The 27958-nt window shown below is 42.8% G+C and overlaps 1 protein-coding gene across 1 annotated transcript; it reads left to right on the forward strand.

Moving 5' to 3' along the window:
* The first annotated feature begins 1294 nt into the window (after positions 1 to 1294).
* On the forward strand, positions 1295 to 27958 carry LOC123502904 (chorion peroxidase-like). The gene is made up of 15 exons (XM_045252191.1): positions 1295 to 1452; positions 10314 to 10648; positions 11693 to 11921; positions 12525 to 12826; positions 16125 to 16313; positions 16911 to 17096; positions 17612 to 17818; positions 18453 to 18580; positions 18891 to 19319; positions 19858 to 19991; positions 20321 to 20490; positions 20982 to 21087; positions 23221 to 23293; positions 23353 to 23468; positions 26025 to 27958. Exons 1-15 carry the CDS (start codon positions 1373 to 1375, stop codon positions 26200 to 26202), a joined length of 2862 nt encoding a protein of 953 aa, XP_045108126.1. The 5' UTR covers positions 1295 to 1372; the 3' UTR covers positions 26203 to 27958.

A 27958-nucleotide genomic window follows, 5' to 3' on the forward strand; every position in this document is an offset into this window, starting at 1 on the left:
CACTTTACCATTAATATTTTGCCACTGAGCCACTAATGCAAGAGTTAATCAGTATCTATTTTTATATTTGTAATTATTTTTTTTCGGCCATCACCCTTGCTTTGACCATTTTCACTTATCTATTATCTTCTTTTCCTTTAACACTCTTTGATATTGCGTGTACCTTCCCTCTCTCATCGTTTTCAAGCGAGCAATGACAGATACAGTGGTCTGGCTCAGTGGTTCCCTACCCCGCTCACTTCAAATGAACCAGATTTACTAAGTCGAATGAATTAATACATCAAACTACTAAACCTATCATTTTTATCCCATTTCCTTTTTAATACGTGCCTTTTTATAGATCTTTCTTTTATCATATTGGTTTGTTTTGAACGATATTCTAACTTACACTTCGTTGTTGTTTTTTATTTTCTGTTTTATATTTTTTTCTAGTAGTGCCGCCATGTTACCGCGATGCTGCTGAGTAGTAACCTAAATCAGTCAGTCAGTCAATCAGTCAGTCAGTCAGTCAGTCAATCAGTCAATCAGTCAGTCAGTCAGTCAATTAATCATCTTTTCCACTAGTGCACTCTGAAACTCGTTGTCTGTTTCTGTTCTTGGCTGTGATTTCAACTGCTTCAGAGGAGTAGAGATGAATCAGGAAGTTTCGAAGTCAGCCCCCCCCCTCTCTCTCTCTCTCTCTCTCTCTCTCTCTCTCTCTCTCTCTCTCTCTCTCTCTCTCTCTCTCTCTCTTCTTATTCCTTTCTTTTTTGTTGGAGCGTCATCATGAGCCAGCACCTCCCCCTCCCTCTCTCTCTCTCTCTCTCTCTCTCTCTCTCTCTCTCTGATCGGAAATTAGGTTTTTATGAGGCAAAAAAGAAAAAAAGTAGTTTGTCTAAAGAGTTATTATTATTATTAGTAGTGGTAGTAGTAGTAGTAGTAGTAGTAGTAGTAGTAGTAGTAGTAGTAGTAGTAGCAGCAGCAGCAGCAGCAGCAGCAGTAGTAGTAGTAGTAGTAGTAGTAGTAGTAGCAGCAGCAGCAGCAGTAGTAGTAGTAGTAGTAGTAGTAGTAGTAGTAGTAGTAGTAGCAGCAGCAGCAGTAGTAGTAGTAGTAGTAGTAGTAGTAGTAGTAGTAGTAACAACAAGACCAATTTCATGAAGCGCAAAAAAAAAGAAAAAAAGAAGAAAATATCATAACAAGAAAATACGAGGTCGGTAATTTTCAAGAGAGAGAGAGAGAGAGAGAGAGAGAGAGAGAGAATGTAGCTACGTATATATATGAAGCAGCGGGCAATGAATGAGCAGCGAGGGGCAAGGCAGTGAGTGAGTGGGTGGCGGGAAGGAGTGAAGCGAGTGAAGCAGAGAGAGGGACCGTACCGAGGCGGAGACGGAAGATGGTTTGGACGATGGTTCAGTTCGGTTCTGGTGGTGAGATGGGCTGGAAGGCTGTGGCAGGAGGTGGCGCGGCGCTGGGGTGAGTGACGGCGTGAGTGCGTGAGTGAGTTTGCGTGAGTGTGAGTGACGCCTAGTTGTGTGCATGTATTAAAGTTTGTTTTCGTGTTATTGAGTGAGTTTGTGGTTATGTTAGTGTTAGAGTAATAAGGTTTAAAACGAGTGTGAGTTTTTTTCTTTTAAGGTTCGTGAGTGAGTGTGTTCAGGCTGTGGTGAGTTGGGTGGGTGTGTTAGTGAGGTTAGTTTAGTGTTAATGAGTGTTATGGTGAGTGGATGGTGAGTGAGGCAGGGGTGTGTTGGGTGCGTGAGTTGTGCTGAAATGTTAATGTGCGTGCGTGTGTGTGTGTGTGTGTGTGTGCGCGTGTGTGTGTGTGTGTGTGCGTGTGCGTGTGCGTGTTAAGTTGTGTATAATGAACCGATGTGGCTTATAGAAACGTTATATTTACACTTTGAATTCGTATAATGAGTGTATGATGCAATAGTATGGCTAACACAACGATTATATTAAGAGACTTGAATATATGAACACGATAAGATAAAAAAAAAAGGTAAATTTACAGTTTCAACTAATATACCCTCTTGTATTCTCATCTAACAAGTTTGGGGACCTCCTGGGAAAGCGGATTTTAGAATGGGGAAACCAAACCTAACCTAGATTCTGTCCTGTAGTTATTAATTTCCGATAGGGTAAAATGGGGATAGAAATGTTAGTAGAAGTGTGATATAGACCGTGAGAATATGTACGTGTGTAGTGAATTGATTGAAACTGCAATAACACCAATAAAAAGCTCCATACAACTGAACTAAAACCATAAACATGCATTAGAATCTTACACGAAAACTTGGAAACTGCTTACGTCACATGAAACCTCGTGAACAGAGCATTGACATCACGTGTTAGCAAGAGAGAGAAAGAGGGAGAGAAGCAGTATGAGGCAAAAAGACACGAATGCACATCTGTTGAGTAATAATGAGTACACTGCATGACTAGGAAATTGACAACATAAGTGGGGAAACGCGAGTAAGAGTCAGCGAACATATAAACAGTAATAACGAAAGAGAAAGAGGGAGAGAGGGGGAACAAAAACGAGAGTTGAATGTGTTGGTGAATAAGAGGGCGATGAAGAGGAAGAAGTGAAAGGAAGAGAAGGAGAGCTAGAAAAAATATAAAAGCCACAAGAAATGGGAATAATATCGAAGGTGGAGAGAAAGGGAAACGTAAGTGAGTCGGTGAATAAACAAAGAAAGATAGATAGATAGATAGAGATGGAGAGGAAGAGAATGGGAACTAGGAAGGGAAAGGAGAGAAAGAGAATGAAAACTGTGTGGTGAGGGAGGAGAGAGGAAGAGAAAGAATGAGAACTAGGAGAAGAGCGAAGGAGAATGAGAACTAGGAGGAGAGAGAAGGACAATGAGAACCAGGAGGGAGAAGGAGAGAGAGATAGAAAGAATAAGAACGGGAACTACAGCTAGAACGACAACTAGGAGGGAGAAGAGAGAGAGAGAGAAAGAGAATGAAAACTAGAAGGAAGAGAGAGAGGGACGGGAGATACTGTGGGTGGATGGATGGGTGGGTGGGTGAGTGGGAGGGGATGGGTGAAATGAGCGTGAGCAAAGCATCCATTGTTGAGAGGAGGAGAGTGGTGGCGGTAACAGTGTAAGTGATGTTGGTGGTAAGGTGTGTTCATTTAGTGCGTTACTTGTTTGCTTTATGAGGCGGGTGGAGACGGTATAAGGAGACGCGGGGGAAACTGACACCACTGGCTCGTGACTGCTTGCTTGTTGAGTTAGTGTTGTGTGAGATGGAGAGATTAATGGACGAAGAAATAGCTGTGGTAGAAATGGGTAGAGAAATAGTTGTAGTAGGTTGGATTTAGTTGCGGCAGAGACTGAGTTGGAAGTTGCGGCAGAGACTGAGTTGGAAGTTGCGGCAGAGACTGAGTTGGAAGTTGCGGCAGAGACTGAGTTGGAATTTGCGGCAGAGACGAGTTGGTTATAGTATTTTGCGAGTTAATATTTGCAAGTTGTGAAGTGGTGGCGGCTCTTCCCTCCTTCGCTTCCTCCTTCATTCCTTTAGTCTATTTCCTTCCTTCCCTCCCTCCTTCATTCCTTTAGTCTATTTCCTTCCTTTCCTCCTCCCTCCCTCCCTCCCTCCCTCCCTCTTTAATCTATCCATCCATTCATACTTTTCTTTCTTCTCGTGTTCTATCTCTTCTCTCTCCTTCAGTGTGTTTCCTTCCTTTATTTCTTTTATACAGTATCTATCGGAAGTTAAGTCAGGAAGCTAAAAATAAAGTGACAAATTGAGGTGAAGTGTTGAAATATTTTTTTTTTTTTTGTTTTGTTTTTTACATTACAAGGGCACTGGCCAAGGGAAAACAGTGTTGGAAAAAAAAAATCCCGCTGGTTGCCAGGCCCTGTTGAGAGGAAAGTAGGAGAAAGAAAAAACAAAAAAATCTAAAAGGAGGGTCCAGTTAACGTAAGAGGTGTCTTGACACTCCTCTTTTGAAAGAGTTTAAGTCATAGGCAGGTGGAAATACAGACACAGGTAGAGAGTTCCAGAGTTTACCAGTGTAGGGAATGAAGGAGTGAAGATACTGGTTAACTCTTGCATTAGGAAGATGGACAGAATAGGGATGAGAAGAAGTAGAGAGTCTTGTGCAGCGAGGCCGCAGGAGGGGGGAAGGCAAGCAGTTAGCAATATATGAAGAGCAATATATGAAGAAGAAATATGAAGAGCAATGAAGCTTAACCCCTTCAGTACTGTGACGCGTTTCCATATTCTTTCTGTAAATTATTTGGTGATTTTACAGCTTCAGAAACTCGTGTGAGGGATTAAATTAGTGAAGACCGTGGCCGTTAATCTTCTGACCTCCATAAACTATTTGGTGATTTTACACAGCTTCAGAAACTCGTGTGAGGGATTAAATTAGTGAAGACTGTGGCCATTAATCTTCTGACCTCCATAGACCGTTCCTAATGTCAATAAAATGGTCTAATCGTACACAAGAATCTGAAGGTAAAAATGTATCCCAGTACTGAAAGGCTTAAGCCGAAGAAAGAGATAGTAGTAATATGAAGAATGAGTGTTACTTAAGGAATCCGCTAATTTAGTGTTGAAATATGAGGAACACTTTGAGGCTTATGGAGGTGAGGCAGTGTTGCGTAAGGAAGACTGAGGAAGGGATGAACAAAAGGAAAGCCTCGTGAAGACATGAGTGAGAATAAGAGTACAAGGTTAGGAAGTTATTGCAAAGAAGACAAGCTGAATAAAAACAAATAGTATCGCAAAATAAAGAATAAAGATATAAAGACGAGTCAACATAATCTCTTTAGCACCACGACGCGTTTCCATATTCATTCTGGTCATTATTTGGTGATTTTAACCGCTTCAGAAACTTGTGTGGGGGATTAGAACTGTGAAGACTAGCCATTCTCCTTCTGACCTCCATAGACCCTTCCTAATGCAAATATAATTGTCTAATCACCTCCATAAATCAAGGTAAAAATGTGTCTTGGTACTGAATGGGTTACAGGAAGGATGTGAATCAAATTAAAAGAAGTTAGTGAATGTTGAAATGCGAAGGACGAGTTTCGAAGATGATTGTGTGTTGCGCAAGTCGGCAAACTGAATAAAAAAAAGTAAAAAAAATGCAAAAGTTCATAGTGCGTTATCAAAAGAAAGGTCAAGGAAAAACGAAGGAAAATGAAAGGATAGTGCATAAGTCGGCAAACTGAATGAAATAGAAAAAAATAATAAAGTTGAGTTTGTAGCGTTATCGAAAAAAAAAAAAATTAAAGAAAAAAAAAGGAAAACAAGGATAGAAATCGTGATATGTAGAATGAGTCACTAGCGTTGAAGGGAAGAGGAGGGAAGAGTGATAAACGAGACGGAGGGGGAAGGTGATGAATGATGCAAAGAAAATAGAAGGGAAGAAAAGTTTGTGGCGTAATGGAATGAATGAATGACTGGCTAGAGACACATAATGAGTAGTTTGTCATAGCGTTGTGATTGAAAGAATGGTGAATGAAACGAAGAATAGATAGATATAGGTGAATGAAGGAGTGAATGGGTGAATGAACGCGAGATAGTTGAACAGAATGTAGCGTTGTAAGAATGAATGTTGAAGTGTTGCAATCGAGAAGGTAATGAATGAAAGGATAGTAATGAAAGAAAGAATGAAATGAAAGAACAAGTAATACAAGGAAAGGAAAATCTGTAGTAAGAATAATCGTGTAATCGGAAATAAAAAAAAGAAATTAAATGAAGGAATAGGTAATACAATGGAAGGAGAATCGGTAATAAAGATACGGAAAAAAAACAACAATGAAAGAATAAAATGAAGGAATAGGAGATGGAATGGAAGGAAACTCGGTAATAAAGATAATCATGTAATCGAAAAAAAGAATCGTGAAATAAAATCGATGATAGAAATAATCATGTTGTGAATATAAATAAGAATGCATTTAAACCCAGAAATAGTAATAATGGGGTAAAAAAACACGACCAAAAAAGATAATAAACACGAAAATCAATAGAAAAGAATGAGAAATATAAAAGTACCGTAACCCTCAATAAAAAAATAAAAAATACAAACTACCTTAACCCAAAATATACAAAGATATGACAAAATTATAACCGAGAAATATAAATAAGAGTGAATATGATTAGACCTAGAAGTAATAATGAACACTAATAAACACGAATACCAATAGAAAGGGAAATAGGAAGTGTTATAACTGAAAAAAATGTATAAATCTTGCGCTTAGATCTAAAATGACAAATTGTAATCCCCGAAAGAATATATAGATAGAAGAATACATGGAAACAAAAGATAATAGTGAAGAGTAAAATAAAAAAAAAAGAATATCAATGAAAAAAAAAATAGTGGTGTCTCAAATATACACAGATTAACGAATTGTAAACCCCAAAAATATGTAAACAAAAGAATACATTGAAACCCAAAAGATAATAGTGAAGAATAAAAATAAAAAAAAACTAATATCAATGAAATAAAGTGTTGTAACGCAAATGTATGCAAAGAAACCCACTTAAATCTGATACGACGAATTGTAAACCCTGAAAATAAATAAAAGAATACATTTAAACTCAGAAATAATAATGAACAGTAAAATCAAACACAAATGTCAATAAAAAGAAAGTGTGTTGTAACCTTTGTAACTCTAAAAATATACGAAGGTTACACTTAAATCTAATATGACGAATTGTAAACCCTGAAAATAAATAAAACAATACATTTAAACCCACAAATAATAATGAGCAGTGAAATAAAACACAAATGTCAATAATAAAATATTTTAACCCCCAAAATATGCGAATGTTACACTTAAATCTAATGACGAATTGTAAACGCCCACGCAATATGTAAATAAGAATGCATTGAAAACCAGAAATATTAATGAAACTCTTCTTCATTTCCTCTTTTATCTTCTGTCTTCACTCTTCACCATTTACTCTTTTATCATCTTCTGTCTTTACTCTTCCCCCATTTCCTCTTTTATCATCTTCTGTCTTCACTCTTCACCATTTCCTCTTATCTTCTTCTGTCTTCACTCTTCACCATTTCCTCTTATCTTCTTCTGTCTTCACTCTTCACCATTTCCTCTTATCTTCTTCTGTCTTCACTCTTCACCATTTCCTCTTATCTTCTTATGTCTTCACTCTTCGCCATTTCCTCTTTTATCTTCTTATGTCTTCACTCTTCGCCATTTCCTCTTTTATCTTCTTATGTCTTCACTCTTCGCCATTTCCTCTTTTATCTTCTTATGTCTTCACTCTTCCCCCATTTCCTCTCATCATCTTCTGCCTTCACTTTTCACCATCTGTCTCATTAGTTCAGCTCTGATCCATCCTAGTTCAGTGGTAACCTGTTTGCCTTTCACTTTGGGGCATATAAAGACTTAACACAGAGCCATTATAGCCACCCACACTTTCTATTCACTTACGTTCCTTAATTCTCTCATCTTTAATCTTCTGTGCAAACTCTTCACTCTTGACCCCTTCTGTACTGTGACGCGTTTCCATATTCATTCTGCTTACTGTTTGGTGATTTTATACAGCTTCAGGAACTTGTGTGGGGGGTTAAAATAGTGAAGACTGTGGCCATTAATCTTCTGACCTTCATAGACCCTTCCTAATGTCAGCAAGGTGGTCTAATCGTACATAAATCCCATGGTAAAAATATGTCCCACTACTGAAGGGATTAAGATAGTGAAGACTGTGGCCATTAATCTTCTGACCTACATAGATCCTTCCTAACGTCACAAGATGGTCAAATCATACACAAATGTATTCTAGTACTGAAGTGTTTAATCATTTCTCTATTTATGTTTAGCACAGTGGTAACCTCCCTGCCTTTCACTTTGGGGGCAGGAGTTCGAGCCCCGATCAGACCACAAGGATTTTTCAGATGTGTGCTGCGTGGGTGAGAGAAGGAGAGGAAGAGGGAGAGGGAGAGGAGTGGTGGGGAGGGAGAACTAGTCATGTACCGGCCTGTATGAACTCTTGAGAACCATGAGCTGCTTTCACTGTGCGTGTAATAACCGCCACAACACGAGTCCAGTGCGTGATGCTTATGATTGCTGGAGGGAGGGAGATGAGAGGGAACGGGGGAAGTAGGAGGAAAGAGAGGTAGGGGGAGAGGGAGAGGGGGGAAGGAGGAAAAGAAGAGACAGGTAACGATTAATTAAGCAAGCAGAAAGTAGGAGAAATGTGCATGGAGGTGTGTGATAAAGAGGCACAAACGAAAGGAAAGTGAGAGAAAAGAACAGCGAGAATGACAAGCAGATGAGAGAGATAGAGATGTTAGAGAAGAAAAGGTTGTAGTCAAGACTGGAGAAAGATGAAGAGAAAGCACACACGCGCGCGCGCGCACACCAGAAAAAAAAAAAAATGAAGAAAGAGAGATGAGGAGAAAGAAAGAAGAAACAAAAGACACGGCCACAGACACACACAAACAAGCTGAGATAAGAAGGGGAGAAAGAAACAAAGACACAAAGACACAAAGATAGACGCACTGATACAAGCTGTGAGTAAGACAAGAGAAAGGAGACAGACAGACAGACATAAACACACACACACACACACACACACACACACACAGAGACTAGAAAAAGAAAGGAAAGGAGACTCACGGACAAAGACACACAGACGAGAAAAGGAAGAGAAAGGAAATAGACGAAGACAAGACACACAGATACACAAACACCAGACAAAGAAAAAAACCGAAAAATCACAAGATACTGAAGACAAAACACACACACACACACACACAGACGCACACACACACACAGACACACACACACACACACACACACACACACACACACACAGACACAGGTGACAACGAATGATGGTTCCCTGTGTGTGTGTTGTCACGTGACCGTTATCACGAGTCTCCCTTCCCTTGAGGAGCTGCCCTTGAGTGCCAGAGCGTGAGACGTGAGTAGGGATGCACCTGCTTTCACGGTTATCATGGTGAGGTATATAGGTGAGGGGGGTGGGGGAGAGTATGAAATGTATGGTGGGTGTAAGTAGGTGTGAGTGGGTGTAAGTTTGTGAATAGGAGCTTACGTAAGGAGTTGATTAAGTGGATAAGTGAGAAGGGATGTGGGTGGTTGGGTGGATAGGTGAGGGGAGAGGGTGTGGATGAATGCATATAGGTGTTAGATTACGTGGGTAGGAGTTTACGTGAGTGGATAAGTGAGGAGAAAGGATGTGGATGAGTGGGTGGGTGGATAGATGAGGGGGAGAGGGTGTGGATGAATGCTTATTGGTGTAAATGGGTGTAAGTTTACGTGGATTGAAGTTTACGTGAGTTGTTAAGTGGATAAATGAAGAGAAGGGATGTGGGTGAGACATGTAGGTAAGGAAGAGGGTGTGGATTAACGTAGGTAGGTGGAAATGGATGTAAGTTCACGTGGGTGGATAGTTTACGTGAGTGGCTGAGTGACAAAGGATATGGAGTGGGTGGACAGTTGAAGGAGAGTGAGGGGATGAGTGTAGGTGGGTGTAAGTAGGTGTAAATGGGTGTACATTTTCGTGGGTCAGGTTAATTTCGCGAGTGGTTGTGTGGATGAGTGAGAGTAAGGGACATGGAGTGAGTGGAGGTGTATTTGCGTGAGTGTTTAGTTGTATATCTTAGTGAGGAGACTGTGGATGGGGGGGGGGATGGCTACGTTAGAATAGAACGTGTGGATGAGTGGATGAGCGAGCGAGTGAGTGAGTAGGAAGGTAACTAAGTGAAGATAAAGGATATGAAAGTTGGCAGTGAGTAGGTGAGTGGGTGAAGATAAAGAGTATGGAAGTTGGCATTGAGTGGGTGGGTAGGTGGGTGTGTAAGTGTTAAGTGGGTGTTTGCGTGCGTGTCCCCCAAACAAACACCTTGGATCACCTGAGGGCGTGGCGTGGTGGTCATTTCTAATCACAGGCGATCATCTTGGGGGTGCGGGGGTAGATTGGGGAACAGAAAGGAAGAAGAAGAAGAAGAAGAAGAAGAAGAAGAAGAATATGAGGAGGATGAGGAGGAGGAAAAGGTGGCCGAGAAAGGGGAGCTATAAAGGAAGAGGACAATTACATTTCTCCTACTTCTGTCACCTTTCTCCATCCTCCTCTCCCTTTCTCTTCCCCCTCTTTGTATCATTCTCTCTCTCTCTCTCTCTCTCTCTCTCTCTCTCTCTCTCTCTCTCTCTCTCTCTCTCTCTCTCTCTCTCTCTCTCTCTCTCTCTCTCTCTCTCTCTCTCTCTCTCTCTCTCTCTCTCTCTCTCTCTCTCTCTCATCTGTTCTTTCTTCTTCCCATCCCATTGCTCCTTTTCATATTCCTACCATTACTGTACTTAACCCTCTCTTCTTCTCTCCCCTAGACGCGTGGTGGCGGTGGTGGTGGCGGTCCTCTTACACCTTCGCACCACCTCTGCCACTGTACTCTCCAACTCCCGGCCTCTGCTCGGCGCCCTGCAGGACATCGGGGGCCCGGAACTCCCACAGGCGGGGCTGGCGGGCGATGTAGTGGTGCAGGCTCTATCAGCGGACGGACAGACCAGATTTACACCAGCACCAGCAGGATTTGGAGCGATAGGAGGTGGAATTGGAAGTGGAGCAGGAGTAGGAGCAGCACCACAACCAGGGGACTATGAGGCAGCGCTGCGGGCCGGATCACTAGCAGCCCAGCAGATGATACAGGAGGAGCAGGCGCCAGGTGAGGACGGTCAGAGTGCATGTGGGGAGTACAGGGAGGGTAGGGTACGGTGGGTTAAGTAGGAAGATCTGGATGGGTGAGTTAGGATTAGATATTGTGTATGTAAGGAAAAGATGTGAACCACTACACTCGGGGGGACACAATGGGGAACTAAAGGAAAATAGGAAATAACTAAGGAAACCAATAATTAAAACTATTTAATAAGTTTAACTGCCAGACTGGACCAGAACACGATCATAACACTTCAGGCGTGACGAGACGAACCCTTCACCCTTCACCCTTCACCCTTCACACACCTATAACCACACAAAGCATCAAACCACAATAACACAAGAGATAAGAGATGAACACCGGGCTGCAACACGCCAGACCCCACGCGAGGCATTACATAACAAGACCTGGCGGTGACGTCTTCACCACCACCACCACCATTGGAAACCGTAAACTCGTCTCTTGAACTGCCTGTGAGTGGTGATACTAACAGCTTAGGAGGAGGGGGAAGGGGAAGGGGGAGGGGAGGAATGAGGAGGTGTAGTGGTGAAGAGGTGTGACTTTTGCCGTTCCGTTCTACTTCATCTTGTGACGTGAAATTTGTTGATAACTGGATTTTTTTGTTTATTTTTTTCCTAAAGTCTTAATTGTAAAAACTCCTCATATTCACTATTCTATTTTACTTCTATCTCGTTTTTGTTGTTCTTTTTTTTCAAACTGTTTTCTCTTGTCTTGAGTAATTGGAGTTTTTGTATATATATATATATCGAACTCTTAATTATGATCATGTTAGTTAGTTTTGCTTTATTTGTCTATCACGTGGTTTAATGTTCGTCTAAATGTTTTCCCTCCTTTCAAATGGTAAGTCATAGTCGGAACTTCCTTTGGTCACATTTTCTGCCCATTTTTACCTTCACTCAGTAAAGAGAAGTATTTTTCTCTCCCTTTCAATCTGTGAGTCTTGATCGTAACTTTCTTTGTGGTCATATATTGTTCATATTTTACCTTCAATCATCAAAGGGACTAATATTTTCCTCTCTCTCCCTCTCCCAGTCGCCCCTGAGGCTTCCTTCGATGGTCTGAGAGGTGCGGCGGGGGCCTTTGCTGGTGGGATTGGGGTGGGCTTTGCTGATGGACCTGCTGGTGTGACTGGCGGAGCAGGGAGGGCTAGCAGACTGGGCTTGATTCACTTCACTTTCAGGAAAACCCAGCCCATCGCCAAGAGCATCTCCGCCTGCAGAGGTGTCGCGCTACTCGAAGCCTCCAAGTTTTTTGTCGACACGTGAGTATTGGCTTGGTGATGTTGGTGACGCTGGTGCAGGACAGAACACAAGGGTTGGTGGGTGACTCTGGTGACGCTGGTGCAGGACAGAACTCAAGGGTTGGTGGGTGACTCTGGTGACGCTGGTGCAGGACAGAACTCAAGGGTTGGTGGGTGACGCTGGTGCAGGACAGAACAGGACGCGACAAGTCATAAAAACCCATTACAAAACTCCATTCTTACTAATCGACTTGCTAATTGACTTCCTTACCTGACTAGTAAGCTTGTTTACTGCCTGTATTTTATTCCTTTTTCCTCTCCTTCACCACGCCTCTCCTCCTTCCTTCAAGGTCAACATCAATCTCATTACTCTTGTTTCCTTCTGTTCATTCCCTCTCCCTCTCCTTCATCACGCCTCCTCCTACTTCAAATTCAAATATCAGTCATTACTCATTATTTCCTTCAGTTTATCTCTTCCTTCACTTCCTTCACCACGCCTCTCCTTACCTTCCTTCATATTAAAAAATCAATCCTATCTTTATTTCCTTCCGTTCATCCCTCTTCCTTCACTTCCTTCATCCTCTGCCCTCACTTCCTTCATCACGTCCCTCCTCCCTCCTCCAGGTCCAACATCAGCGTGGCACAGGCTCAAGCGTCCCTGGAACAGCTCAATACCCTGGAGGACTTGAACATCTGCAGGAGTACTGTGGTGCCGGAGTGTCAGGTTGGGGCTCCAGGAACACTCGCGGCGGCTTTCTCAGGGGAGGCTCGGGGGGTGAATGATCCCTCCCAGCCCCGCTCCCCTGTGTGTGACCCCTTTGCCCCTTACAGAACCGTTGACGGGACCTGCAATAACCTGAATAATCCTCTGTGGGGGTCTGCCAGGATTCCCTTCGTCAGGTTCCTCTCCCCTGCTTACGAAGATGGTAAGTCTGCCTGGGTAGGGGAGGGTTGGGGAGGATGGGATGGGATGGGATGGGATGGGATGGGATGGGATGGGATGGTATAGGGTAGGGAAGGGAAGAGAAGGGAGAGTAGGGGAGGTTTGGGGTAGATGGAATGGGATGGGATAGGATAGGGTAGAGTAGGGAAGGGAAGGGGAAGAGGGGAGAGTTGGGGAGGATGGGATGGGATGGGATGGGATAGGGTAGGGTAGGGAAGGGGAAGAGAGGGGAGAGTTGGGGAGGTTTGGGGAGGATGGAATGGGATGGGATGGGATAGTATAAGATAAGATAGGATAGGATAGGATAGTGTAGGGTAGGGAAGGGAAGGGGAAGAGAGGGGAGGGTTGGGTAGCGTAAGGCAGGGCAGGGTAGGGTAGGGCCATATTATAGGAATAAGGTTAGGTTGGATAGGGATAAGGTTAGGATAGGATAGGATAGGTTAGGTTTTGTTGGGATGGGATAGGTTTGGATAGATGGAGAGATAGAGAGTAAAATATCGACTCCTTTGCTACATGAAGGAAAAAGGAAGCAAAAGTTGGTGGAATGTAGAAATGTGGTAAAAGTGCAGGAGTCACAGCAGAAGATAAATGACCATAGACAAAACACAGGAAATAGTGTAGTGCATTGTCCTCCTCCTCCTCCTCCTCCTCCAGCATTTTTTTCCTACTGATCTTTCCTCCTCCTCCTCCTCTTCCTCCTCTTCCTTTTCCTATAACTTCAACCTACTTTTTCCTCTCCTCCTCCTCCTCCAACATTTTTTCCTACTGATCTTTCCTCCTCCTCCTCTTCCTTTTTCTATACCTTCAACCTACTTTTTCCTTTCTTTTCCTCCTCCTCCTCCTCATCCTCTTCTTCTTCTTCTTGCATCTTTTCTATTAATCTTCTTTTCGTCCTCTAACGTTTCCTACTTTCCCTTTCTTGTTTCTTCTTGTCCTCTTTTCTCTCCTTTCTTCCATCACTTTCCCTTTTCTCTCCTCTTTTGGTTCTCCTCCTCCTCCTCCTCCTCCTGTTCTCCTCCGTAACATCTCAATCGTTCGTTTCCTTCATCTTTCCTCCCATTCTTCTTTCCCTCCTTCGCATCACGTTTATTTTCTCCTTCTCTTCTGTCTATCACTTTCTCCTTCTTCTCTGGAATCCCAAAGACACGAAGAAAGGAGGAAACGAGAGAATGGCGAGATAAAATGTAAAAGGGAATATTCTAAAAAAGGAGAGAGAAGAATGAGTAGAGAAAAATAAATACTCAAAGAAAAGAGAGAAGACTGGAAGGGGAGAGGGAGAGGGAGAGGGAGAGGGAGAGGAATAATGGAGACAAAAAGAGAAAGGAATAATCTAAAAAAAAGGATAGAGAATAATAAGAGAAAAATAAAGAACAGTTAGACAGAGAGAGAGACAGAGAGAGAGAGAGAGAGAGAGAGAGAGAGAGAGAGAGAGAGAGAGAGAGAGAGAGAGAGAGAGAGAGAATGGGGACAGGTGGACCACTTAGCATTGTAAGCAAAACGGCCCATAAAATTACTTGGGAAACCGACTTGGCTAGACACGACCAGCTGAGCGAGTCGTGACTAAGACGGGGACATGACCTCTTCTCCTCCTCCTCCTCCTCCTCCTCCTGCTCATCTTCGTTTGTTACCTCTTTCTCATCTTCCTCCCTCATTTTCTATTTTCTTCTCTCAACTCCTCTTCCTCCTCTCTTCTCCATTTTTTTTCCTCCATTTTCTGTTTGACTCATAATAGGAATGTGTGAAGGAATAATAAGGAAAAGGAAAATGGGAAGAAGATGAAATAGAAGGAAGGATGGACAAAGAAGAGATACAGATCTAGAGGAAGAAAGATTAGGAGGAGAAAGAGTAGGAGGAAATAGAAGAATGGAGAGTAGAAGAGAGGTAAAAGAGAAAGAAAGAAGAAGAAGAAGAAGAAATGCAGGAAGAAAGATAGGAAACGGAAGAGAATTAAAGACTTCAGGAAAGGAAATAGGGAAAGGAGGAAAATATGAAGGAAAAGAGCAAAGGAAGATGGGAAACAGAAGAAAATAAGGAACAAAAAATAAACTTGAAAAACGGGAAGGAAACGGGGAAAGGATGAGAGCAAACAGGAAGGAGGAGGAAAATATGAAGAAAAGAACAGAAGACAGGGAAACGAAAGAAAATAAGGAAAAAAAAAGACTTCAGGAAATAAGACTTACGAATGAAAGGAAACGAAAAGAAGGAAAATATGAAGAAAAAGATAGGAGAAAAGGAAAACAAGAAAGATAGGAAACAAAAGGTAAGGAACCAGAAACACCGAAAAAAAAAGGAAAATAAGAAGGAAAAGAGGATAAGAGGGACAAAAGAACAAAGGGATATAGGGTGACGGTGTAGATGAAGGGACAGCACTGTAAGGGTGAAGGATTGGGAGTGTGGGATTATCAGTGTGTGAAGTGTGGTGGTGGTTGTGGTGGTGGTGGTGGTGGGCGTGGTGTGGATGTGTGCGCTGGTGTGGTGAGGGAGGATGTGGTGGTGATGACGATAGTGATTATTTGAAGGAGCAAGCTAATTGATGGGGCTAGGAGGAAAGAAACGAACGAACGCACGAAAGGAGGGAGGGAGGAAAGATGGAAGGATGAAAGGAAGGAAGGATGGGAAGGAGGAAAGATGGAAGAGATGAAAGGAAGGAAGAATGGGATGGGAGGGAGGGAAGATGATTATGAGAGGCAGGGAGGGAGGGAGGAAGAGGGAGAAAGGATAGGAAGGAAGGAAGGAAGGATGGGAGGGAGGGAGGGTAGAATGATTATGAGAGGCAGACAGGGAGGGAGGGAGGAAAGAAAGATGGAAGGGATGAATGGAGGAAGGAACAAAAAAAAAGATTGATTGATGTGTAGCGATTGGTAGTGGCTGCCTGTAATGGACCAATCAACAACAACAACAAAAAACACCAGATAGATTGATGTGTAGCGATTGGTGGTTGTCTGTAATGGACCAATCAGGTGAAGGCTTACAAACTGAAGGAAAGCGGACGTTTTATGATCCGGAAAATTCGGGTTTACAATTTCTCTCTGAAAACTTTAAAAAGAATAGGGAAATATCTGTAAAAAGAGGCAATGAGTGTGAGATTGAGATGGAGGTAAAAACACACACACACACACACACACACACACACACACACACACACACACACACACACACACACACACACACACACACACACACACACTAAACCACTTAAATAGATAAATAACAGCATCAGACCCATTGCCCCCAACAACACTGCAATAAGGGCCAAGTAACAGGTGTGCGTGCGTTTGCAGGTGTGGACGAGATGCGAGGTGAGGGCAGGCCGCCGGGATTTGAGCTGCCGTCTGCTCGTATCGTGAGTGTGGCTCTGCATGGGCTGGGGTCGCTGCCACCTGGGCCCTCCACGCCACGCCCCTCGCTGCTGCTCATGCAGTGGGGACAGTTCCTGGATCACGACTTTGTGCACACTCCCGAGGCTTCTGGTGAGTTGTGCCCTGTCTGTCTGTCTGTGCGTGCGTGTTTTTTTGTCTATTTTCACGTGTTTCTTTGTATGGTTGTTTAGTAATTCTGTGTGTGTATATTTATTTCTGTTTTTCTTCCCGTGTTTGTTTTTGTTTTAGTAATTTTATATCCTATTATTTATTTTTGTTTCTATTTGATCCAAGTTATTTCTTCTTGTTGAGTGTTCCCTCTCAAACTGAAGAAAATTACTCTGATCGTAGAAAACGTAAACTAGTGAATGGAATACTTGACTAAAATAGGCCTTTCCATCTACCTATTCTCGTCTCATGTTTTCTTTTTCTCCCCCCATTTTTTTCCTTCATTCCCCTTGGTCTTCTTTCCCCATCATCTCTCTCCCATATCTTTTCCTCCATTCCCCTTGCTCTTCTCTTCCTCTCTCTCTTCTTTCTCATTTTTCCCCACCATTCCCCTTGCTCTTCTCTTCCCCTTTCTTCTCTCCCATATTTTTCCCTCCGTTCCCCGTACTATTCTCTTCCCCTTCTCTAATCTTTCCCATATTTTTTCACCTTCATTCCCCTTTCCTCTTCTCTTACCACCACCACCACCACCACCTACAGGAGTTGAGAATGGGGAGACAGTACCCATCACCTGCTGCGAGGACGGCGTGACGGAGGTCAGCCCTAATGACCCTGGGAACGACTGCCGCCCGATTGATGTGTCCCAGGACCCGCTCTCCACCGCCCAGGGCCGCAGGTGTATGAGATTCGTCAGGTCCCTTGTGGCCAGCAGGGAGTGTCTCGTGGGTGAGTGGTGGCAGGGAGGGGGGGGAGGTATGGAGGAAAAGGTTGGAGGGATGGAGACATGGTGATCGCAGGGAGAGGTAGAGGTATGGAGGTAATGGAGGGAGGGAGGGAGGAAAGGATAGAGAGAGGTAAGATTTGGAGGTAATGGAGGTATGGAGGCAGTAAGGGCAGGGTTGGGTTGGTGGAGGAATAATGGAAGGAGGTAATGGAGGAAAAGTTGGAAGGATTAAGACAGTGTGAGAGCAAGGAGGGATGAAAGGAATGGATGAAAGAAGGGAGGGAGAAAGGGAGACTGAATAATGGAAGGGAGACGGAGAGGAATAGATACATGGAGGAAATATTTGAAGGATAGAGGGAAAGTGACGGAGGGAAGACGAGAGATAGGAAAGAGTGACGGGGGGAAAACGAGAGAGAGATAGAGATAGAGATAGGCTGGGTTACTGAGGGAGGAGCAAAGGTAGTCACCACTAAAACAAAAAAAAAGTAACCTAAACCGAGCTGAACCACTCCCCCAGGTCCTCGTGAGCAGATGAACCAGGTGACCGCTTACATAGACGGCTCCGGCATCTACAGCTCCTCGGACACCGCCGCGCTGGAGCTGAGGACACACGAGGGAGGGCTCCTTGACTCCTCCGCCAACCCGCTGCCCAGGGAGGGAGCGCGGCCCTTCCTTCCCAGAGAGGAGTGCGAACATTCACAGGACAGTGTGTGCTATATTGCAGGTTTGTGTGTGTGTTTGTTTGTTTGTGGTGTAGATTGTGGCTATTTTCTGAAACTCTCGCTATTTTCAAAGGGCTCTAGTTGAAGTGACGAGATTTTAGGGCTCTAGTTGAAGTGGCGCAAGTTTTTTAAGGATGTTTCTGTAATTCTAGTGACATGTTAAGAAGTTTTGTGCATTAAGAACAGGATCAAATGCTCTTTAAAACTCGGCTAATTGTCTCTATGGTCTCTGAAATGATAGCGGTGAGAGAGGAAAGCGTTTCTGAATATAGCACTATGTAAGAAGGATATGTCTCTTTCCCTCATCTTCATTCTTCATGTTGCTAATCTCTCCTCTCCCTTCCCATCTCTTCCTTCTTTCCTTCCTTTCTATTCATATCTCGCCGTCTTGTTTTCTATGTCCCTCCTGTTTTCTCGTCTCGTTTCCTCTCTACCCCATTTTCTGTCCTTTTCTCTCTCTCTCTCTCTCTCTCTCTCTCTCTCTCTCTCTCTCTCTCTCTCTCTCTCTCTCTCTCTCTCTCTCTCTCTCTCTCTCTCTCTCTCTTGCTCTCTTTGTGTATGTTAGCCCATTTTCTTTGAGTCGCTTTTTTTTCTGTCCCTTGTGCCCCCTAACATGCCTTGGTGTGTGTGGTGCAGGGGACGAGCGGGTGAACGAGCAGCCAGCCCTCACCTCCATGCACACACTGTGGCTCAGAGTGCACCAGATGACCGCCTCCAAGCTGGCAGCCATCAACCCACACTGGGACGACGAGACGCTGTACCAGGTGTGTGTGTGTGTGTGTGTGTGTGTGTGTAGTTTGCGATTAATTTGCGATTACTGTTTACGGTTGATTTGCGATTATTTTGCGATTACTTTACTTCCTATCATATTAACTTTCATTGTACCTTACCTCCTATCAAATTCATCTTCATTGTACTTTTCTTCCCTTCAAACTGACCTTCATTGTACCTTTCTTCCTATCAAATTAAACGTTCATTGTATCTTACTCTCTATCACAATAACACATCCCTCCTTATCACTTATCACTCCCATCAAATTCCTCTTCACTACCCCTACACTCTTCACCCCTTCAGGAAGCCCGCAGGATCGTGGGAGCGCTCCTGCAGCAGATATCCTACAACGAGTTCCTTCCTGTGGTGATTGGCGACTCTCAGGTACGGCGCTTCAACCTCCATTCCGCCCCTGGACACGACAACACCTATGACTCCACAGTGGACGCCTCAATAGCCAACTCCTTCGCCACCGCCGCCTTCAGGTTCGGCCACACCCTCGTCAAGGACATCTTCCAGGGATCCAGGGGTCGTGAAGTGCCCCTAGTTGGTAGCTTTGATGACCCACACGCGCTAAGGGAGCCAGACACGGGCCCCTCTGACCTGCTAGCGGGCGAGGCGGGGGTTGATGCTGAGCCCATTGATGCCTTCCTGGTCACCTCGCTCTCGCATCTCCTCTTCGCTCAGCAGGGAGACGCTCTGGGCTTCGATCTCATGGCTCTTAATATACAGGTGGGTGGTGGTGGTGGTGGTGGTGGTGGTGGTGGTGGTGGTGTTGGTGTGTGTATTTAAGAGTTAATGTGTGTTTTGAAGAGGTGTTTTAGTGTTCTGAGCCTTTCTTCGGGAGGTGTGGGATGTTGTTTTGTTTTGTTTGGAGGGAGGAGGTAAGAGTGGCAGGGTTTGGAAGGACGTGGCAGTTTTTTTTTTTATAAGTGAAAGCAGCACGTGTTTTATAATTCCAGGTATTATGAGTGAGTGACAGGTGTGTGCTGACTTTTACCTATACCTGACCGAAAAAATGTATAACTAACTTGTTTTCATAAATGTATAAAATTGATACCTTTTCAGCTTTTTTTTTTTCCAGTTTTCCTCTATTGAACTTAACATCACTTTTTTTTCTGTATTCATTTCATTTCTTTCTATTTCTGACTTAATATTATTCTTTCCTATACTTAAATCTCATTTTTTCCCATACCCTTTCCTATACTTACCTAATTTTTTCCTGTACTTAAATTTAACATTACTCTTTCCTATATTTACCTCTCCACAGCGCGGACGAGACCACGGGCTGCCTGCCTACACCACTTGGCGTCAGGCGTGTGGCCTCAGCGTGCCCTTCACCTTCGGGGCCCTCGCTGGTATCATGCCCTCGTCCTACGTGGATCTGTTCGCCTCCACCTACAGGTAAACAGCTGATGGCATTGTTGTGGTGGCTTATGTTGTTAGTAAGACTGGTTGTTAGATAGTATAGTAAGAGTATAGTAAGATTTGAAAGTTGCTATGTTGCTTTTATCTGTTCTCCCATAACCTGCTTTTATCTGTTCTCCAGTAACCTAACTTTGTCTCTGGAGTGCTTGAAGGAAGTTGTCTTGGTGCCCTTGTCTTGGGGCCCTTGTCTTGGTGCCCTTGTGACATGTTCCCTCATCATTTACTGCATCGTTTTCTACTACATCTCTCATAACAAAGCTGAGTCTAACATACGAATACCATCAACACTTCCTTCACTTCTGCAGCCGAGTGGAGGACATAGACCTGTTCCCGGCGGGCCTGGCGGAGACCCCAGCCCCCGGTAGTCTGCTGGGACCCACCTTCTCGTGTCTTCTGGCGCAGCAGTTCTCCAACGCGAAGCACGGTGACAGATACTGGTACCAGAACCCCAACCAGCCCCACCCCTTCACGCCGGGTAAGTGTGTGGCTCATGCTGGGATGTGTTATGAAGCCTGTCTGTCTCCACCTCTATACTCTTGAAGCCTGCCTGTCTCCACCTCCACTTAATTGCACTTGAACGTGTTTGTAAGGGTGTTTTTACGGTTCCAGTGACAGATTAGCAAGATCTCTACATGATTAATTGGAAACGCTCTTGAGAACCTGGCTAATAATCTGTGTGGCCTTTGAAAAATAGTCTTTGGTAAGAGAACAAAAGGTTTCTAATACGTAAGTGTAGCAAGATAAGGAAAATGCTGATAAGCTAATAGGAACAGCACAAGTAAGCCTGAAAGACCTTTTTCTGCCAACCTGAAGACCTTTTTTGTCAACGTGAAAGACACTTTTTTTTTTACTTCCAATTTTTTACCTATTTATATATTTTTACTTTTATTTATTTATTTTTTTTTATAAAGCTTTGTACGGACTCGCCACCAACAGCTGCCGTCTTCATGATGTGTGTGTTTACAGAGCAGCTGGCCAGTCTGGGCAGGGTGACGCTGGCTGGCATCATGTGTAGCCACCTGCGCCTCACACACCTGCAGCCGCACGTCTTCCTCGCCGTCTCCTACATCGAGTGAGTACCAGTGCTGCCCTCAAGTACTCCTGTCCCTTGTCCTCCCCCATCACTGACCCCCTGACCCCTTGATTCACCTCCTGACGCCTTGATTTTCCTCTTCTCCCACACGTCATATTTCCTTTTCCTTTTCCTGTTGCTTCCATTTTTTTTTTCTTTGAGCCATGTTACCTTTCCCTTTTTCTATTCTTCTACCTTTCCTTTGGCGCCTTGTTACCTTGTTCTTTTTTTATTTCTATTCTCTCTATCTTTTCTTTGGCGCCTTGTTACCTTTTATTTTTATTATTTCTCTTCTTTCTCCCGTTCCTTTTAACATTGCTAGTATTTCCAGTTATTTTTTCGGTGCATGTTACCTGTTCTTTCTTTTAGTATTCCTCTTTTCTTCCTCACCTTTTGTTTAGTCCTTCAAAAAATAATCACCAAACTTTTCTATGTAGGATTTTTTTTTTTAAACACAATTACTATTTTTTCTTTTTAATTTCTCCTTCACTTTTCTTTTTTTTTTTTTTTTTTTTTACCCATTAACAAGTAATCACCAAGGCTTTCTAACCCTTCACCAGCACTTAATCTTGGCCGTCACATCACCAGAACTGCCTCATCGGAGTGTTTTGAGTGTGGTGTGAGTGCGGCCATCACCACTGATAGGTTTGCACGCTTTCACCCCACCACCACCACCACCACCACCAGATTGATTGTGGACACGTTGCTGCAGATCGCCTCTCATCACCACCTATTGTCTTAACTTCATACCACTGCAGTTTGTTTTGTGGTGCATCTCTTGCGGTGAATTTAGTGACGTATTGCCTTCATAAAATGTCCAGGTTAATTAACATGAATATTTATCTTTTGTGCTCTTTGTGCTTTAGTCACGTCTTGCATTGCTAGAAAGCCCTTACTTATGTACTGCGTTACCTAAAACCTTGCTCATGTACTGCGTTCCTCAAAAAAGCCTTGGTCACGTACTGCATTCCCGAAAAAAGCCTTAGTCACGTACTGCATTCCTAAACTCACGTACTGCATTCTTAAAAATCACGAAAAAAGCCTTAGTCACGTACTGCATTCCTAAAGTCACGTACTGCATTCCTAACAAAAAGCCTTAGTCACGTACTGCATTCCTAATAATAAAGCCTGTCACGTACTGCATTCCTAACAAAAAGCCTTAGTCACGTACTGCATTCCTAATAATAAAGCCTGTCACGTACTGCATTCCTAACAAAAAGCCTTAGTCACGTACTGCATTCCTAACAAAAAGCCTTAGTCACGTACTGCATTCCTAACAAAAAAGCCTTAGTCACGTACTGCATTCCACCCCAAAAACCGTCCAATCAACAGGAATGCAGTTTATCTTATTTTTCTTTTTTTTTTATTTCTGCATTTTCTTCTGCTGTGTATCTTTTAGTGTTTGATATAACGACTGATTAACAGGAATATAGCGACTAATGAACGGGAACTTGTTTATCTTATTTTTGTCAATCTATTTATTTCCCTGTCAGTCTATTTATTTTCCTATCTTTGTTTATTTATCATTTTATTTATTTTCTTCTGCAGTGTATCTTTTGTGGTCTTTGTAATGTAGCCAGATTTAGTCACGTATTGCATTCTTAAATTCGACTGCTTGACAATACATTTTTTTATATTTCTTTTTCGGTGCATTATTTCTCTCTATCATTTTTCGTCACACATTCTTAAATAAACAATCGCCTAATTATTGTCTTCCAGTTATGTTAGTTTAAGACGTTGTTCACCAAAACGAAAAAAAAAAGAAACCCTTCAATGATTTCTAGAATTTCACTTGCATTCCAGATCCATTCCAGTGTTTTCTCGTCCTTACTTTTCCAAAATGTCATTCCAAATTGTTTTTCTTAGGAATTTCACTTGCATTTCAGATATATTCCAGTTTTCCTTGTTCTTACTGTTACAATATCTTTTTATCATTCCATCTTTTTTTCTGAACTGTCTTAAGTCTCGTTTTTCTTAGGAATTTCACTTGCATTCCAGATACATTCCAGATTTGTCCTCGTTCATGCCGTTCCACAATATCTATGCCATTTCAGATTCTTTTCTTTTCTTGGACTATTCTAATCTTGTCACTTTTTCCAGGAATATAATCAACGTTGTATCGTAACCTTTCAGAAATCCAGTTATTCCATGCTCGCAATACAACCAGCTGGACTTGAGCGCTTGGAGGGACACGACCACACCCACCCAGGCCCCATCACTCCAGGCCCCATCACTCCAGGCCCCATCACTCCAGGCCCCATCACTCCAGGCCCCATCACCCCAGGCCCCATCACCCCAGGCCCCATCACCCCAGGCCCCATCACGCCATACCCCATCACGCCAGGCCCCATCACGCCAGGCCCCATCACTCCCTTCCCCAGGTTAGTAGACGAAGTAATGGTCATCTTGGGGGCACTTTAGACCACGGCAATTAACTCGTTACAGTTGTTAGTGCTGGGAGGCAGGCAGGCAGGCAGGCAGGGGAAGGATGGATGTGAGGGAGGGAGGGAGGAGGAGGAGGAGGGAGGAGGAGGAGGAGGAGGAAGGTTACCACAGTATACGTGTGGAAGAGAGATAGGGAGGGAGGAGGGAGGGAGAGAAGGATGGAGAGAAGAAATGGAGGGAGGGAGAGAAAAAAGGATGGAGAGAAGGATTGGAGGGAGGGAGGATGGGATGGAGAGAAGGAAGATAGGTAATATAGGTAAGTAGGGAGGGAGGGAGGGTTAGGTGTAGGTGTGGGAGAGAAGTAAGGAGGGCAGGTGGGTGGATGGATGGGTAGGTGGGTGTATGGATGGATGTATGGATGGATAAATGATATGGGGTAAATGAGTGAATGGATGAATGGAGAAATAAATAAATGAATGTATGTATGTATGTTTGTATGGAGAAATTAGTGAAAAGAAGTGAGGAAGAGATCAATTAAGAAAAGAAAAGAATGTTGAAAAATCAGTAAAAAAAATAGCAAGAGAAAGATAGAAACTGAAATATTCTAGTAGCAAGTATAGCACTACTACTACTACTACTACTACTACTACTACTACCACCACTACCACTATAACCACCACTGCCATTATTATTACGCCTATCACTACTACTACAACCACCACTACCACTATTACCCCTCAAAACACCACAAACTGTCTTAAAATGCTGTCAAAACACCCCGAACTTTCTTAAAATGCCCTCAAAACACCCCGAACTTTCTTAAAATGCCCTCAAACACCCTGAACTTTCTTAAAATGCCTCAAAACACCCCTGAACTTTCTTAAAATGCCCTCAAAACACCCCGAACTTTCTTAAAATGCCCTCAAAACACCCCGAACTTTCTTAAAATGCCCTCAAAACACCCCGAACTTTCTTAAAATGCCCTCAAAACACCCCGAACTTTCTTAAAAAATGCCCTCAAAACACCCTGATCTTTCTTAAAAAATGCCCTCAAAACACCCCGAACTTTCTTAAAATGCCCTCAAAACACCCCGAACTTTCTTAAAATGCCCTCAAAACACCCCGAACTGTCTTAAAATGCCCTCAAAACACCCCGAACTGTCTTAAAAATGCCCTCAAAACACCCCGAACTTTCTTAAAATGCCCTCAAAACACCCCGAACTTTCTTAAAATGCCCTCAAAACACCCCGAACTTTCTTAAAATGCCCTCAAAACACCCCGAACTTTCTTAAAATGCCCTCAAAACACCCCGAACTTTCTTAAAATGCCCTCAAAACACTACTACAACCAGCACTACCACTATTATTACCCCTATCGCTACTACTACAACCATTATTACAACCACTACCGCTACAACAATACAACCACTATCACTACTACTACTACGTCAATAACCACGACTACGTACCACTACTAAACTAAATGTCGAAGAAAATGGAGCCACGTAGACCTGACTGTTTTGATGGAATGGTGCAACGGTGAACAGTGCCGAGGGGGAGTAACCTGACACCGCCCCCTCCTCGCTCCCCTCTTGTTAAGTAAATGATCAGTTATGCTCCTCCCACGATCCTCTCCTCCTCCTCCTCCTCCTCCTCCTCCTCCTCCTCCTCCTCCTCTTCATCTCTTGTTTTATCATCTCTCCTACTTGTTATCCTCCTTTTTTTTTTTTTTTTTTTTGTCTATTTCGTCGTCGTCGTCGTCATCATCATCATCATCACCACCACCACCCATCATTTTTTTCATTTTTTTTCTGTATTTGCTCTTTCTTTCACTGGCAAATAACTCCTTTTTCCCTTTATTTTCTTCCTTCCACCGGTCTGATACGACACGTCACTATTCTCCTTCCTCCCACCGGTCTGATACGACACGTCACTATTCTCTCCCTTTTTCTCCCTTTTTTCACCTTTTTTTTTCCTTCATCACCATTCTCCTTTATCAATTTTTTTCTACAATTCCCCTTTTTTCTTGTTTTCGTACAATTCTTTCTTTTTCACCATCTCGTTTTCCCGCCATTTTCTTTTATGCTTTCACTATTTTTTCGTTTCTCATCACCATTCTTTATTTTCTTTCATCACTATTCTTCTTTTCTCTCGTTTTTTCACCACCATTCTCTCCTTCTCTCGCTGTTTTTTTTTTTATCAATTCCTCTTTTCTCATTTTTTTTCCACTTGCTCTTTTTTTTTCATTTTTTTTTTCACTGTCTTCACCTCTCCTCATTCACGACTCGTTCCTCCTCCTTCCCTGTCAATCACTTTCTTCACCTTCATAATATCCTACTCTCCCATGCATCTGTTATTCCTCCCCCTCATAGTTCTCTCTCTCTCTCTCTCTCTCTCTCTCTCTCTCTCTCTCTCTCTCTCTCTCTCTCTCTCTCTCTCTCTCTCTCTCTCTCTCTCAATCTCTTTCTTCATCTTCATAATTTTGTACTCTCCCTAATGGCTCTCCCTCTCCCATGCATCCCTAATTCTCCTCTTTCTCTCCCACGCCCACAGACCTATAGAGTGCATGGGCGTGGGCATCTGGGGAGTACTGCCTGGGATGAACGAGTGGTGTTTGCTCAATTGTCTCCACCACCCCGCCTACTGCCCCCCGTCCCACTGTGTCTGTCGCTCCCATGCCTCCTCTCCTCAGCAGACGCCCTTCGTCCTGCAACAGCGCAGCTACGGCTAGTCAACGCCCCACCACCACCACCAGCAGTAGTAGCAGCTTTCATCACTCATCATCGCCGCCATAACTGTTGCCATTGTTATTGTGTTCATTATAACTGATATTGTCTTTATCTTGATTTTTTTTCATTGTTTTCATTAAGGCTATGATTTTTCTGATTTTTTTCTTTTTTCTTCCATACTTTTCTATTTTCTTTTTTCTTTCATTTTTTTCTTTTTTTCTCGTTTTTTTTCTTATTGATTTTTTTTTTTTTTTTTTTCTCAGTGGTGTCTTCTTTCTCAATGGTATTTTTTTTTTCCCTCGGTTTTCGTGTCACTTCTTTAGTAATTTTGAGTCCTCATAGTCAAATGGCTTAAGACTAATTTTCTTCGAGATAATTCAGTTTCTCTTCGTGGTTTATTCTTGTATCAAATTTAAGTAATCCACTGCTTTTTAAAGGCTTTACATTTTTGCTTCGGGATTTTCGTATTTCAGGTTTACATATTTTTCAGGCTTTATTTACGCAAAGGGCTCATATTTTTTTTTTCTTCATTGTATCGTAAAGCAATATATTTTTTTTTCCCAGTCTTCTTAATTTAAATGACTGAAGTTACAAGATAGATGAATTACAGGTGCAAGAATAATCACCTGAGTTTTGTCTTTAATTGAATCGGGTAACTTGTATATTCGGACAGGTATAACAGGTAATTAGGTATAATAAGTACAGGAATTTTGTTAATGATCTCTAGTTAAGGTGTCTATAGATTGACAGGTAGATTCCAGGTGCAATGTGTCTACCTTGCTGTTGAGTAGGACAGGTGTTGACAGATGAGATGTAATTAACTCGATTCTTACCTGCGCAGCAAATGAACACTTACCCCAGTTATCTTGTAATTAATCTTTCCATTACCTGTAACCTCCCTGTGTCAGTCAGTATGCTTCAATTAACAAAGTGAAGCTATTGACAGGTGAATGAATGTTCCAAATTAACCTGAATCCACTTATAATTAACCTGTATTACTTAAAGTCTACCTGTGAATCGTTACCACTTTATATTAACCTAATATACGCATTCGGAACAGGTACTGACAGGTGATCTCTTAATATTCCAACCTCACCTGCATTACTTGTTCCAAATGAATCCAGATCTACCTGTAATTAACCTGCCTTTTACCTTAACCCTACCTGTGAATCGTTACCACTTTATATTAACCCCTTCAGTACCAGGACGTGTTTTCATATTTATTCCGCTTACTATTTGGTGCTTCTGTACAGCTTCAGAAACTTATATTGAAGTTGAGTAGTGAGACTCTCCCCATTAATCTTCTGACCTTCATAGACCTTTCCTAATCCAAATAAAATCGTCCAATCATACCCAAAACTTCAGGTAAAAAATATTTTCCAGTACTGAAGAGGTTAATCTGACTTACACTTACTGCCAGGTGAACTTTTTAATATTCCAACCTCACCTGCATTACCTGTACCAATGTGTTACCGCTCGTTAATCGTTACCTCACATTCGAAACCGGTATAGACAGGTGAACTCTTCAATACCTGTTAATATTCCAACCTCACCTGCAATACCTGTACCAGTGTTGTGTTACCGCTTAGCTTAACTTATTTATTCCCAGATGCAATATATAACTCCCGCCTATGCAAACTGGTGCCTGGATAGCGTGTCCTTGCAATGGTGACACGGGATATCTCAGACAGGATGAGAGGAGTCAGGAGTTGGTCTTTCATTAGCAGACCCTTGTACTGAAATAAATGTTGAATGTTT

Source organism: Portunus trituberculatus, chromosome 12 (assembly GCF_017591435.1).
Source record: "Portunus trituberculatus isolate SZX2019 chromosome 12, ASM1759143v1, whole genome shotgun sequence".
Taxonomy (NCBI): domain Eukaryota; kingdom Metazoa; phylum Arthropoda; class Malacostraca; order Decapoda; family Portunidae; genus Portunus; species Portunus trituberculatus.